This window comes from Dipodomys merriami, unplaced genomic scaffold (assembly GCF_024711535.1).
Source record: "Dipodomys merriami isolate MVZ:Mamm:240054 unplaced genomic scaffold, mDipMer1.0.p SCAF_81, whole genome shotgun sequence".
Lineage (NCBI taxonomy): Eukaryota > Metazoa > Chordata > Mammalia > Rodentia > Heteromyidae > Dipodomys > Dipodomys merriami.
The window spans coordinates 4,583,286-4,599,345 of record NW_027206413.1 but is presented as its reverse complement, the minus strand read 5'-3'; the positions used below and the strand labels follow the sequence as shown (position 1 = coordinate 4,599,345).

The 16,060-nt window shown below is 36.3% G+C and overlaps 1 protein-coding gene across 10 annotated transcripts in view; it reads right to left on the bottom strand.

The window, feature by feature from the left end:
- The window catches only part of LOC138819711 (casein kinase I), an 88,726-nt gene that overhangs the window by 28,054 nt on the left and 44,612 nt on the right, over window positions 1-16,060 (bottom strand). For all 10 annotated transcript variants that reach the window (XM_070011239.1, XM_070011243.1, XM_070011242.1 and 7 more), the window contains exons 5-8: window positions 14,704-14,852; window positions 12,382-12,616; window positions 928-1,013; window positions 723-807 (exon numbers count right to left, since the gene is read on the bottom strand). In XM_070011239.1, the coding sequence (XP_069867340.1) occupies window positions 723-807; window positions 928-1,013; window positions 12,382-12,616; window positions 14,704-14,852 (555 nt within the window). The remainder of the gene's footprint in view (window positions 1-722; window positions 808-927; window positions 1,014-12,381; window positions 12,617-14,703; window positions 14,853-16,060) is intronic.

Below are 16,060 nucleotides of genomic sequence, written 5' to 3'. Positions count from 1 at the left end.
GCTGAGGATGGAAGCACATGCCTATAATCCCAGCTACACAAGAGGCAGGGATGGGAGGGAACAGGGTTCAAGGCCAGTACAGACAAAAATGTTAGTGAGACCTTATCTCAAAACCCCCCAGGCATGATGGTTTATACCTATAATCCCAGCTACAAAACAGGTGCAGACAGGTGGATCACTATCTAAGGATGGCTGTGTGAAAAACTGCAAGCTGAAAACTAAAGATAAAAGGGCTAGGGTGTAGTACAACTGGTAGAGTGCTTATCTAGCAACTGCAAAGCCCGGAGTTCAAACTATAGTACTATCAACACAAAAAGGTCACTGAAGAAGGTATAACTTCAGCTAGGACTGGGCTAACATTATTATTTTTTTTGGGGGGGGGGGGGCCAGTCATGGGGCCTGAACTCTAGGCCTGGGCGCTGTCCCTCAGCTCTTCAGCTCAAGGCTAGTGCTCTACCATTTGAGCCACAGCACCACTTCCGGCTTTTTTCTTTTTGCTTATGTGGTGCTGAGGAATTGAACCCAGAGCCTCATGCATGCAAGGCAAGCGCTCTACCACTGAGCCACCTTCCCAGCCCTGGGCTAACATTATTAAAGGATGGAATTTTCATCTAATACCACCATGTAAAACACATTTTTAAAGTCTTCACGTTAAAGTATAAAAATATTTATAAATTGAAGTAATAAATAGCAGCAGTTATCAGTTTGGCATTATTCATTACCTGGAAAATTTTCACATAACACTTCTATTGGTGTTGCTCGTTTTGTATCGCCAATTTTCTGATACCTCTCTTTTAGTGTGTCAGCCTAAAATAGGAAAAAGAAACATCCCTGAGAATATGATAAGTCAAAAATAATTAGTTAGATTAGGTAATTTAAGTATAAATGACTTAATTACATTAAATAAGGAAACACAAAAACAAATACCTTTAAGCCTTGCCAAGGAAGACTGCCTCTCAGAAAGTACATGAACATATGACCTAAAGCTTCTAAATCATCTCTTCTACTTTGCTCTGAAACAGAAGATACACAAATTTCACTGCTCTCTACCAGTTAAAGTTAGAAAAGAGAACTGATTCTTTTTCAAAATTTATTTCCCAAAGTTCAATATATAAATGAAAATATAGGTCCCTTGCATACAAGTGAGAAAATTATGACTAAACTAAATCATAACTGCATTTTTTAGATATTAAGCATGATTAAATATACTATTATAATAATGTAAATGCTACTACAGATTTTCTTATCTACTCAGATATATGTTCATGGAAATACAGGAGAAGGGAAAAAAGATTCAAGTGATTAAGCAGTCTTTGTGGACTACAGCTCCATTTTAAAGACTTAGAGCACAACATATTAAAGCTCCCAAAAAGCATGAGATTTAAATTATTTAGTTAACTTTATTAAATGATCCATTACATGAAGTTATGAAAGCATAAAACTTCCAATCACATTTTCCCCATCAACATTGAGAACAATTAGTATTGTGTATATTTCAAGAAACCTTGATGGGTGACATTGATCAAGATGCACTATATTCATAAATTGCTTCAATGAATGCAACTCCTTTGTATAATTACACCAAGATAATAAAAATATTTTTAAAAAACTGATGTTTGACACATACCAATAGTGATAATCCCTCCACTATCACCAAAAATTAAGACTAAAACAAATCATCATTTTCAAGTTATTTCTGTTTATCAATGAAATGTCATATAACACATAACTGACTAATTATCACAAACTAAGTAAGGTTCAGGAAAGATCCTTATAAATATTTATTACAAGAGGTGACACTAAGAAAAGGAAAGAAATGTACATATCACCCAATGTGGAAGAAATAACAGTCTTATCAAAGCTCATAGAACTCATAAACTTTATAGACCACAATAAAGACAATTTGCCCCATGAAGATTAGAATGTGTTTGTGACTTAGTAACTAAGGTTAGAATGTGTTTGTGACTTAGTAACTAAGTATCACTATCTCACAATAGTGTGAAATTTATGTAATCACTTAATCACAATAAAAACTGCTATAAAAAGAAGTATTTCAATTTTTGTCAATGAAGTTAAATTTGCATTTTTGGATCTTTTAAGTTATAATTCAGAATGCTGAGTAACAATAAAAGAAAAAAACAATAGATTACTAAATGGTGTTTGCATAAAAGATGTTTACCCCAGGTGCTGCTTGAAGAAAAGCAAACTTCTCAAGAAAAGGATCAGAATTAGGGTGAAGCAGTCAGAAAGCATTTAAAATTTTACCATGGACCCTCCTAACAATGTGCCAGAGTTCAAAGATACATGTGTGTGTTCTTTACTAATATCCTTCCATAAGGCTGCAGGTTGTTTATTACCATCAAAAGCATGTGCAGTGGCTACACAGAGCAGTCTTTATGGATGCTAGGTCCTAGTGTCCTAAAACAAAAATTTTGGGGGGGAAAAAAAATCCTACTTCTAGACTCCAGTTGAAAATTAGAATGATCTGAACTTTTCACAAACTGAAATCCTACTGCCGGTGACGGATTCCTTGGATATGAAACCAAGGGGAGGCCTGTGCCTCAAAAGTTTAGTAAATGATATTGAAGTTTATTGAGGTTCGAAAATCATTAAAAAGAAACTCCTTTCACTAAAGATAATTTGTCTATAATCAAATACTCTCATGATAGCATGAAATCTGGTAAATTTTGACGTCATTTGTACACGACTCCCACCATCATCAGGAAGCATCTCTAATATACGTACAAATAATCTTGCCGTTAGCCTCCCTTCCCACTGAGACTTTTTACGGTATCACACTGTACAGACTCATTTCTGAACTTTTTTTTTTTTTAAGGTCCGGTCGTGGGGCCTGAACTCTGGGCCTGGGCGCTGTCCCTCAGCTCTTCAGCTCAAGGCTAGCGCTCTACCACTTGAGTCACAGCGTCACTTCCAGCTTTTTTCTTTTTGCTTATGTGGTGCTGAGGAATCGAACCCAGGGCCTCAGGCATGCAAGGCAAGCGCTCTACCACTGAGCCACCTTTCCAGCCCCTCATTTCTGAATTCTTTCACCCAGTATGTTTCTATGATTCACCCATGGTACTCCATGTATCAGTAATTCATTATTTTTTATTGCTGAATAGCAAGGCACATTATGTTAATCTTCCTACTGAAAGATACTTATAGTTTCCAGTTTGGAGCTACTGGAGGGAGAGAACTTTGAATATTTTTATACAAGTCTTTTTATGAATATATACTTTTATTTTTCTTGAATATAAATTTTTAGAAATTACATCATGAAATCACATGACAAGTGTAAATTTATCTTTGTAAGAAAGTCTTAAATATTTTCAAAAAGGTTTGTGTGTATCCCATTTCACATTCTCAGCAGCAATGTACAAGAGTTCCAGTTACTTCAAAACCTGTCCAGTATATGGTTGATTTCTTAAACTTTAGCCATGCAAACAGCTAAGTATTATTTAATTTGTATCTATCTCACTAGGGACTGATGTTTAAATGCACTTTATGTGCTAGTAATCTCGCATACATCTTTGTGAAATATTTGTTCAAATGCTTTGCCCATTTTTTTTAGAACTGAGTATTTGTCAAACCTGTGAAAGTGCCTGGCGTATTCTGAATACAGGTCATTTTCAGATATATATTTTGTAAATACTTCCTTTGTCTGACACCACAGCTTGTTTTTGTTGTTTTCTTAATAAAAAGCAAAGTTCCATACTTTGAAGAACTCCAATTTATAGAGAGTGGTCAGGAATCTGATTCTTTAAAAACGTTGCAAAATTTGCACTAGGAAGGTGGCTCAGTGGTAGTGCTTGCCTTGCATTCATGAGGTCCTGGATCCGATTCCTTAGCACCACATAAGCAGAAAAAGCCAGAAGTGGCTCAAGTGGTAGAGCACTAGCCTTGAGCTGAAGAGCTGAGGGAGAGCACCCAGGCCCAGAGTTCAGGCCCCACGACTGACTCCCCCCCCAAACATTTTTTTTCTTATTTTTTCTTTTTAAGCTTTATAGTTTTGGGTTCTTACATTTACATATATTTTGCACTGTGAAGTAACTTATTTTTGGTTCTAGAGCAGGATAAAAGTTCAGATTCTTTCCAATATAGATATGCAGTATTCTCATACTGTTTCTTGACAAGATTCTTTCCCCTTGCATACCTTGCATTCTCAAAAATAATGCATAGATGTTTTTCAATCTACTATTTCTAGACTTTATATATTTACATACCTATCTATGCTGACACAAATTAAATAAAAAACAAAATAATCATGAAGAAATCAATGGCCAATAAAACAGAAAATCAACAGAAAAATAGTAACAAAAGCTGATTATCTGAAAACTTCCATAAAATCTTTAATCCTCTTAGTATGCTAAAAGAAGCATGTATTACCAATAACAGGAACAATAAAGGGGCTAACAGAACAAATCCTATAGCCATTCAGAGAACAGGCACAGTATATTTTACGAATATTATACCCGTAAATTCAACAACTAGGACATAATACAGAAAAGCTCTGAAAGGTATTAATAATCTAAACACAGTTGCTGAGCACTAGTGGCTCACATTTGTAATCTTAACCACTGATAAGGCTGAGATCTGATGATCATGGTTCTAAAACTGCCCTGGCAAGAAGTGCCAGGAGACTTTTATCTCCAATTAAGCACCAAAAAAGCCAGAAGTGGATCCATCACTCATGTGATAGAACACTAACCTTAAGCCAAAAAAGGTCAGGGACAGTGTCTAGGCCCTAAGTTCAAATCCCAGGACCAGCACCAAAATAAATTAATAAATAAGTAAATGGCTATGTTAATAGCTCCATATCAACTGAAGAAATTTAATTTTAAATTTAGAGCCTTCCCCAAATACAACGGCTAGATGACATCACATGCGAATTACATCAAACAAGAAAAAAATACAAATTCTACATACTCTTAATAACAGTCATTCCCATCTTATTACCTTGTTACAAAAACCAAAGACAATACAACAAGTAGCAGAAGTATAGGAAATATTCCTGATAAAGTAATGAAGTAATATACTGTAACTAAGTAAAGTTAATGCTTAGAATGTAAGGTTAGTTAACTTTCAAAAGCAAATCAATGTAAGTCATATTAACAGAGTTTTTTAAAACATGTAAATCACAGGATCATCTTAGATATAAAAAATATCATAACAGGGCTGGGGAGGTGGCTCAGTGGTAGAGCGCTTGCCTTGCATGCATGAGGCCCTCGGTTTGATTCCTCAGTACCACATAAACAAAAAGAAAAAAGCCGGAAGTGGTGCTGTGGCTCAAGTGGTAGAGCACTAGCCTTGAGCTGAAGAGCTGAGGGATAGCGCCCAGGCCCAGAGTTCAGGCCCCACGACTGACAAAAAAAAAAAAAAAAAATCATAACAAAAATCCAACATGCATTCCCATAAGAAAACTCTGTAAATAAGAAATTTAAAAACATTATTTCTAACAAAGGACAACTATGGAAGAACTACAACATAACTTTTGAATAGTGAAAGATACCTAGTGATCAAGATTTTAAAAAAGCTCTACTCTTCCCATCCTTCTATTTAATATAGAATTGTACAAACAGTTCTTTCACTACAAAAAAAATGCTGTGAAAACAAACATCATAATGTATGCAAATTGGAGAGTAGAACTATTTTTCTTTGATTTGATACAGAAATTTTAAAGTAATCTACAAAATGTCTATTAAGAACTAGTGAGTTTTAACAATTACAGGGAACAAGATCAATATATAAAATCAACCAGATTTTTATATTAGCAATGAACAATAGGGACATGAATTTTAAAGCCATAATCCTTACAAAAGCATTACACAACAAGAAATATGTAAAGATATGTACACATATGAGATCTACGTTTTATAAAATACACTTTAAAAGACTAAAATATATTTAAAAAAATATACTGAGCTCTACAGTAGGACTCATTATTTAGGAGACAAACTCAGAATAAAAGGCAATTCCTATTGAATTCCATCCAAGGAAAGGGGCCTTTAATTATCACACTGACAACTAAGAATAATCATAAGATAATTTTACCCATATGGCTCTAACAGATGTCTAACAGTATTACTCTCATAACCTACACAGCATTTAAAAATTCAAGCCATAAATATGAAGGCGTAAAATAAACCCACCATTGAAATTCAATCCAAAATATAATTTTCCCACATAATTCTTTTGTTTTTTTTTCACAACTGACACATCTGGAAATAAATCTGGCTATGCAGCAAGTAGCAAAAGTCACAGGAAGGTTTTCTAAAGACTAATACTTCTTTTACGTGAGAAAGATCTCTTAAAGGTTCAAATTCTTTTTAAAAAAAGGTTTTTTTAAATCCATATGAAAGTTATATAATTGAAAATACATGCTTTACATAAAATTTGTTTGTAAAAATGGGTAAGAGGCGATTAGAGAGGAAGGGAAAAATATGAGGGATAGAGGGGGACATGCATACACATGTAAGTAATATAATAAAACCCAGTGTAAAGTTTTTTAACAAGAAAGGAGGATCAGGAGGAAGCTAAGGTAGAGCATCTGATATAATGTCAGTCTCAAAAAGAAACAATACTTACAAATTCATGTAGCATTCTGAAACCAGAATCTTTATTTTAAAAATTAATTAAAACAAAGTATCAAAGATTTAATTAGTGGGGCTCTGGTGGCTCAAACCTGTCATCCTAGCTACTCAGGAGGCTGAGATCTGAGGATCATGGTTCAAAGCCAGCCTGAGCAGGAAAGGCTATGAGACTCTTATCTCCAATAAACCACTAGAATACCAGAAGTGGCGCTGTGGCTACCACAGTAGAGCGCTCACCTTGAGCTGAAGAGCACAGGGACAGTGCCCAAGTCCAGGGTTCAAGCCCAGCAACCAATCTCCACCCCCCCCCACACACACACACCAAAAAAAGAATTAACCAGGCTTTAAAAGTAACCATCAAAGAGCCAGGTATACAGGGTTGCACATCTCTAATCCTAGCATGTTACAGAGGCAGTCAGGAGAAACAGACTGAGTTCCAGGCCAGCCTGGACTAACTAGGGGAAGCTTGTTTTAAAAAGTCAAAAAAAAAGAGGGAGGGAGGGATTGCCAAGGAGCTAGAAATAAGAGTTCTGGAAGAGAGCACTTGCCTAATAGGACAACAAAACCAAACAAATATACAAATAAATAAAAGAAGTAATCACAAAAGCTCAAGCAAAACAAGGCTGCTGTGTCAGGTACATGAATATAAGATGACACTAAAAAGTCATAATTCCTCTTTTTTCCTTCTTCTGCCCTCCAGACTCCTCACAGTGCCGTGCCCTCTATTCAAAATACCAGAAAATACTGTATGTTCAAGACATCAAAAACTCATAGCATGTAGTGGACCAAAACTCGTATTACTTTATCTTATTCTCAATGTATTTTAAAATAGAAATTCATGTAATCTGGCAAGTATTTCTCTATTAATACTCCATATCTAAACTAGATAATTTGAAGGGATGGGGGGATTGGGATGAGGGTGGAGAATAACGGAAGGGGTGACATAGATCACAATGTACTAAAAACCAACATGTTAAATTGAAACACCTTTGAACAACTTAAAGATAATAAAATACATTTTAAAATTAAAAATATTGCCCATCTACCCAATCTTCATTAAAATTGAAGAGCTTTAAAAGTAAAGAAAAACTAAACCTTTTATTGTTTGCTGTACTTGCCAAAGAAATTTTTGGCTCCTTCTTGAAAAAGTAAAGAGAGTTAGTGCTATTTCCATAGTTCTGAGGGCTTTCCCAACAAGGACAAACATATCACTCACTTTTGCCATTTCTACAAATAGAATGCTGCTGCATTTACCATTGTTCAGATAAAGAACATTAGGCCATAGGAAGTTGTGACTTCATATCACACAATAAAACAGTGGTGAACCTTTGTTAGCTACAATAAAATAGTCTGTTAACTCCCATGAAATGAAAATCTCTCACAGACACTGTCAAATAAGGTGTGCTGTTTTTAATAAAGGGTACAATCCTGACAATTCTGCATCTAGCCATTCATATTTTAAATCCACCAGCAAAGTTTGCTCCTGAAATACACTCACCAAAAATATTATCTCAAGCACTTCTGTTCACTGCTCAGATGACACATTACTGATGACAAGCTACTGTTTCCAAACTGGGTGGATTTACAGAAGGTTTGGAAATTCATGTGGTAACTTTTAATTGCTCTACTGTTCACCAACACAGCTTGAGATGAACAGGATTCAGTGTGTCTCCTCACTGTAGAAACTTGTGTTAGTATTGTCCAGTTACTGTCTTGGGATGACCTTGAGTTCTTGATTATACCTATGCTTATACAAACCTTGGCAAGTTAACTATAGGGTAGCTGACAGATTTTCACAGCTCCAGAAAGCGTGGGCCCTCATACCCATCCTTCAGAACCTACTTAAAGAATGAGAAGCTGAAAGCCAAGCAGCTTTTGCCAACAGAATAAAATAACTCTGTGAGAACTTGGGTCACTAGAGACTGTATTTTGGAATCAAACTGCCCTATAGAAAAGAATTAGTATCTGATACCAATTATCATGTTAATTCAAATCTGAGTTAAAAAAAATAAAAATCCTGAAGTTCACTTGTGAATTATCTCCAATTTGACTTGGTTGAATGAAGTGATTGGAATTCATCAGCTCTGTCTTTCCTTGCTGTCATAGTGAATTAGCGGATGATGTGAAATGGAGAGGCTGACTGGTCATCACTGAGAATAGGCCACTGCTGGAGGGCCAACTAGGTGTGGAATTTTTTGCATGAGATCCTAAATTCTTTGTTTGCTTTATTATGCTTGTAGATCACGAAGCTGCCCTGGTGTGTGTGTGTGTGTGTGTGTGTGTGTGTGTGTGTGTGTGTGTGTGTGTGTGTGTGTGTGTGTGTGTGTGTGTGTGTGTGTGTGTGTGTGTGTGTGTGTGTGTGTGTGTGTGTGTGTGTGTGTGTGTGTGTGTGTGTGTGTGTGTGTGTGTGTGTGTGTGTCTCTGTGTGTGTGTGTGTGTCTGTGTCTGTGTGTATCTGTGTGTTCTTGTCATTCCAAAGTTAAACATAAATGGTTCAGACTAACTTATTGTACAAATTCTCTCTGTGTGTATGTGTGTGTGTGTGTGTGTGTGTGTGTGTGTGTCTGTGTCTGTGTGTTCTTGTCATTCCAAAGTTAAACATAAATGGTTCAGACTAACTTATTGTACAAATTCTCCATTTGGAAGACACTGAGACCTGACTAGTGAAAGACATGTTTTCCTGAATTATGATGACCTGCTCCCACGTCTCACATGAAAGGGAAATATGGAAACTCAGGGTCATTATACTAGAGGTCTTGGTCTTTATTTGCTTAACTTTGACTATAATCATGTCATTCAGACATTTTAAGTGGGGGGGGTGTATCTGGCTGCTAAACTTAGCAATTTAAATGGAACTTTACACATCTTTCAAAAATTCTCTCCTAAGAAAATTACCTTTACTGTCTCCTTCTTAAGCAATGGCTTTACTGTTTTAATACTACAGTTTTGTCTTTCAAATGACTTGTAGAAACTACCAGTATAAGCTGGGCACCAGTGGCACACACCTGTAACCTTAACTATTCAAGAGGCTAAAGATCCCAGCACCATGGTTCTGAAGTCAGCCCAGCAGGAAATTCTGTGAGACTCCTCTCCAATTAACCACCAGAAATCCCGAAGTGGAGTTGTGGCTTAAAGTGTTAGAGCATTAACTTTGAGTGAATAAGTTCAGGGATAGTATCTAAGACCTGAGTTCAAACCCTGTGATGGAGAAAAAAAGAAGAAAAAGAAACTACGGGGGGGTAAAACCATATGGATTTCCTAGTCTTTAACTGTTTTTGCTTCAGCAATGTGAGCGTCATCTTGACCTTGTTGCAGTATATAGTAGCTCTTCAAACAGAAGTTTCATTGCTAAGTTTTTGGTATGGGTGGTGCTGGAATATCTGAAATATTTGCTTTCCTACTTCAGAGATGTAAGGTAGTATATCAAATTGAAGGGTTTGATGAAGGAAGCAGTATGTAAGAAAGACTGTATACTACTCAGTTCTAAAGCTCTCTCTAGATAGCACCCAACTATCAGTGCATGTGCCAGTTCCCAGTCACTCTTTGCAGTTGTATCACATTGCTTTTACAAGAATCTCTAAGATCACACCAATTGTGAGTAAGATAATCAAGCAAGAGAGCTAAAGGCTCTGTGTTCAAGTCCCAGTCACAGTGCATATGTGCGCACATACACATATAATTCACTTTGCACAAGAAACAATTGCATAAAACAAAAACAATCTGTAAGAATGCCACAGACCTTTTTCATAATAGTAAAAAAAAAACTATTAACTCAAATATCTGCCCACATTAGAACTTATAAACAATTGTGGCATTGTAGAGTAACAAAGACATCACACTAAGCAGGAAGTCAGATGGATGATCCCAGCCACTTGGCAACTCTGAAGCTCTTTTCTTGCTACCCTGGACTTCTGAAAAGGACTATGTCAATAGTACTAGGAAGAGTTCGAACTGATGACAAGAAACAAACGTAAATAGGAAAAGACTTATAGATACCTTTGGGGGCACATTATTTTGTTGTGCAGATGAAAAGTCAGGTATGTCAGTATAAACTTAAAAGCATTTAATAGAAAAATAGTAATACATGTGTAAACATGCATGTACCTTTATAGGTATATTTCTTTGTTTGTCAATATATACACATACTCATTTCCTAGTTCTGGATTCAGGGCCTCGCTGCAATAACAAACCATTGCAAGAACATACCAGTGGCTAAAACTTGCTTTTTAAATATTAACATTATTCAATAAAAGGACGTATGACTTCTGCTATGTGGCTGGAACAGAGAAACTACAAGATCAATTTGGAAGAACTTGCAATCAGAAAGTAAAAAGTACTCAAACATTAAGAACATGTCACATGGAACCTAATGGAAGAAACAAATGGTGATCAAATCTGAGACCCTTTGAGCATATGCATTGAGCAGTCTCTACAGGCAGAAATCAACAATTAGGGGTAAAAGGAAGCGTGCGTGCTAATGTTAGAACATCAAAATGTGTTAAAAAATGCCAGAAAATCACTAACAGAAAGTTCCTTAATGGAAAAAGTCAGCAACAGACACTACCCTAAACAAATGATCAAAGAAGCTTGGAATTAATTACATCATGCAGCCCTTGACATACTGCAATAAGCATATCCACTTTATGCTGACCATGTACCCCAAAACATGATCAAGAAGAATAAGTGACTGGAACTGAGAAGAAAATAAGACTGTGCTGTTCCTCAAAAATAAGGTCATGAACTATAAAGAAACACTGAAGGCCGGGTGCTAGTGGCTCACACCTATGATCCTAGCTACTCAGGAGGCTGAGATCTGAGGATCAGGGTTCAAAGCCAGCCTGGACAGGAAAGTCCGTGAGACTCTTATCTCTAATAAACCACTCAGAAAAACTGGAAGTGGCCTTGTGGCTCAAGTGGTAGAGCACTAGCCTTGAACTGAAGAGCTGAGGGACAGTGCCCAGGCCCAGAGTTCAGGCCCCACAAGTGACAAAAAAAAAAAAGAAACACTGAGTAACTTTTCCAGGTGAAAAAAAGACTAATGCTATACAATAAGCAAATATATGTGATCCTTAGAACCTGGCCCAAGCTATAAAAAGTCTGTGAGGATGGCATTATTTTACATTTTTACAAATAAGGAACTCTCTGTATAATAATAATAATAATAATAATAATAAAAGTTTAGCCAGGCACAGTGGCTCATGCCTATAATCCTAGCTACTCAGGTGGCTGAGATCTGAAGACCACAGTTCAAAGACAGCCCAGGCAGGAAAGTAGTTCATGAGACTCTTATCTCCAATAACCACCAGAAAACTGGAAGTGGTGCTACAGCTCAAGTGGTAAAGCTCTAGCCTTGAGCAGAAGAGCTGTGGTACAGTGCTCAGGTCCAGAGTTCAAGCCCCACGACCAACAAAGAAAAAAGAAAAAAGTTTATATAGTTTGCCCACTGAAGTCTTACAGCAAGGATACACTTAAGCTAGAAGCCAGTTCTGCCTTTGCCTCACATCCGCTTAATAGAAATCATCAAGTGTAGCCCTCTAACTGTATCAAGATGAATACGCCAAAGTTATTACTGGAAGAAAAAAAGATACAGTGAACAGAAGGACAGCAGTCACTTATTTATAGTTTAGTAATATAGTATTAATATAAATGGAAGTAACCTCTAGATATGTGAAAACTAAAACCATTGTACAAGCTATTGTAGTCTACAAAAAATGAACCACAATTCCAAATATAAACTCACATTGGCAGCATGCTCAATGCCAACCTCCACACTTACAAAACATACACATACCTTTTCCTAAATGTGTGTTTATACTCATGTATCTAGCTGTTCCTGTAAGGCTCTTGTGTTCTCTGTAGGGTATATGTTTCTTCGTCTCAGGATCGATATATTCCTTTGCCAAACCAAAATCTATAATGTGAATAACTTGCTGGGTTTTGTTTCCTGGTCGTCCTATTAAGAAGTTCTCAGGTTTTACATCTCTGTAGATCAGGTTCTTTGAATGAACATATTCCATACGAGAAATCTTGGTTTAAGAGAAACAACAGAAATTTTATTTTAGATTCGACTAGCAAAAGAAATCACAATAAAGGCAAGGCAAAATTTCCACAATGAATATAAAAAAGAAAAAAAATCAGAAACTGTTTCAACCCTCCATACTAGTCTATAGCTCCTCGTGTGTGTGTGTGTGTGTGTGTGTGTGTGTGTGTGTGTGTGTGTGTGTGTGTGTGTGTGTGTGTGTGTGTGTGTGTGTGTGTGTGTGTGTGTGTGTGTGTGTGTGTGTGTGTGTGTGTGTGTGTGTGTGTGTGTGTGTGTGTGTATCTAATTCCCACCTAAACTATGTCTTTACATATAATTTCATGAAGTTATGGTACATGGTTTAATATGATCAACATTTTCAAAGGATGGTAGCTCATGAAGTCAAAAACCTTTGAAGTAAAACATAAATGGATATACTCATAAAGTTTCATACTACTTTAGATCAGTAGTCAAACAACTTAGATCAGTAGTCAAACAATTTAAGAGTTTAAGATGTTAAGATGTTAAAAATGACTAACACCATCCTGCAGTATTTATTTTCTGTTATTTAACTTAATTTTTTCCTAGGTATTGAACACTTAAAAATAGGATCTTAAAATTGGAAAGTTTTGGCATCTAACTCTAATAATAGTGGAGACCTGTATTAATCACTTACAAATTCTCAAATAGTGTTCATCGTCCAAGTATCATAAAATAGAGTATTAAAAATCAGAACACAGTTGAGCCGTGGTAGCTACTATCTGTAAATCCTACTAGTTACTCAGGAGGGTGAGATCTGAGGTTCATGGTTCAAAGTCAGCCTGGGTAGCAAATCCATGAGACTTTTACCTCTAATTAACTATCAAAAGGCAGAATTAGAGTTGTGGCTAAAGTGATAGACGTGCTAGCCTTGAGCAAAAAAGTTCAAGGATGTGTCAAAGCCCTGAGTTCAAGCCCCAGGAGTGACACAAAAACAATCAAATAAACAAATAAACAAAAATTAGAAAGCTGCTTCAACTACTTGCAATAATGATTAATAATACAATATAAACACAAAGTTATATAAGTCACTATGATTTCCTTATTAACAAACTTTAGGTTACATATAATATTCAATAACCTATGCTTTAACCAATTATATAAGCATTTTCCAAGTTATGAAACATTCTTTTAATACATATGTTTAATAGCTGCATATTATTTTAGGCTAGTGATAATTTAACCAACCTATCCTGTTAATCTCCACATTTGCATTCTTTGTCCCTTTTTTAAAATTATATCTGTCCTTGTACAAAATACTTTAAGTACATCTGAATACTTTCATAAGATGAATAGAAGTGTAATTAATGGTTTGATGAATAAAATCAATTTTAAGACTTCTACAGCATAGTCATATTGGCATTCATGTCAAACCTCTCCTAAAACTATTCTCTAAGCTAGGCTTGGTTATGTTTACCTATAATTCCAGCACTTAAACTATAGTAGAACTAAGAGTTCAAGGCTAACCTTGGCTACCTAGCAAGGTCCTGGCTAGCAAGACATAGTAAGACACAGTCTCAAAAAAAAGTAAATAAATAAAGCCTCTAAGTTGTTTTCTCATAGATCCCCTGGAATTTAATGATTTTAAGATTTGTTGTTTCTATTTTGTAAAAATTGAGCTACATAGCTTGGGGGTGAGGACTGGGGGAGGGGGGGAATGTGGGAAAATGATGGAGGTGGTGACATTGGTCAAGATGCAATGTACTCACAAACTGATTTATAGAATTGTATCCTCTTTATACAACTACGTAAACAAAAAGGATTATGTTTCTGAGGGTTCTCTTTTAAAGAAAAGAGTCATAGAAAAAAACAAAGTGAACAGTCTTTAGAAACATTCAGTTCTTCAAGCAGTTATGATACTAATTTTCATATAAATAAAATATATTTGACACATTATTTAAGTTATATGTATCTTATGATGCATATATAAACATCAGAAACATTTGTATCAGGCAGGTCAAAAGCTCTGCAGGATGTCATAAAACTTTAATAGAGCTATTAACTTCAACTTGTGACCAATGAACCATGTATCACAGAACACTTCGCTTTACTCACCAGTTGTATAGCTATCATGAGAACTGTTTTAAGAGAAAACGTTCTGTCACACAAGTCGAACAAGTCTTCCAAACTGGGTCCCAGCAGCTCCAGCACCATAGCATTGTATTTACCACAAGGGCCAAAGTAGTAAACTTGAGGTATACCATCTAGGAGAAAAGAAAAGATCATTTAACAATTTCATCTTAAATATTTTCTCTATAGAAAATAGCAACTATGTTTTAGCTTTAAAATTTCAAGAACTGTAGCAGTATTGTTATTTTCTTCCAGACATGCAATACGCCTTCCATGAGCAAACCTTGCCATTCCTCCACTTTCTCCCTGGTGTTCACACTGCAGCTTGGTTAAACACCTCTACTGTAGCTGCATTACTGAATGACAATGTAAAGAGTATTTTACTGTCTCTCTACCACCTTATATGCTGGACTTCTAGTTTTATTGTTTATTTTTCCATGGTCTAGAGAAATACTTAGCACATAGAAAAAATTCATTTTTATTGAACAAACAGCTGTTTTAATAACTCTGTGGTAGGCATGCTACTAAAGCTATCTTTAAGAATCCTCTATAGAGCTGGGAAGGTGGCTCAGTGGTAGAGTGCTTGCCTTGCATGCATGAGGCCCTGGGCTCAGCACCACATAAGCAGAAAAAGCCAGAAGTGGCACTGTGGCTCAAGAGCGCTAGCCTTGAGCTGAAGAGCTGAGGGACAGCACCCAAGCCCAGAGTTTAGGCCCCATGACTGACCAAAAAAAGAATCCCCTATAAAATCCCCTTCCCTTAAATATGGGCAAAATTCCTGGGATCTTACTCTTTGGCTATCTATATATGTATATATATGTGTGTGTATGTTTCTATGCATATATACATAGACACACACAAGCATCTACTTACACACGTTTCTCCCTGTCTATACATACATATATATATATATATATACTATTTATTTATACACATATACATGTGTTTGTGTATGTGTGTGTGTGTGTGTGTGTGTGTATGTGTGTGTAATTAAGGCCCCTATCAGTAAGTCAATCAAAAGAGTGAGTGCTTTGGTGAATCTAACCTACTCAGACCCTTTGTAAAAAGAGGCTCTACATTTTCAAGGGTAGCTCAATAGTAGAGCACTTGCCTAGCAAATGCAAAGCCTTCCTGAGTTCAAACCTTAGTGCTGAAGAAAAAAAACACTACAAATCACATACTAGAAGCAACAAATGTGCTTTCCTATAGAGCCTTAAGCAAACCATCACGCTGTGAAGACTTGATGTGCCAGGATAGAAGCTTCTAGGAACTGTAGGCCTCAATCCTGTAACCATAAGTCACTGAATGCTAGCAAGACCAGTGAGCATGAAGATAGTCCAGG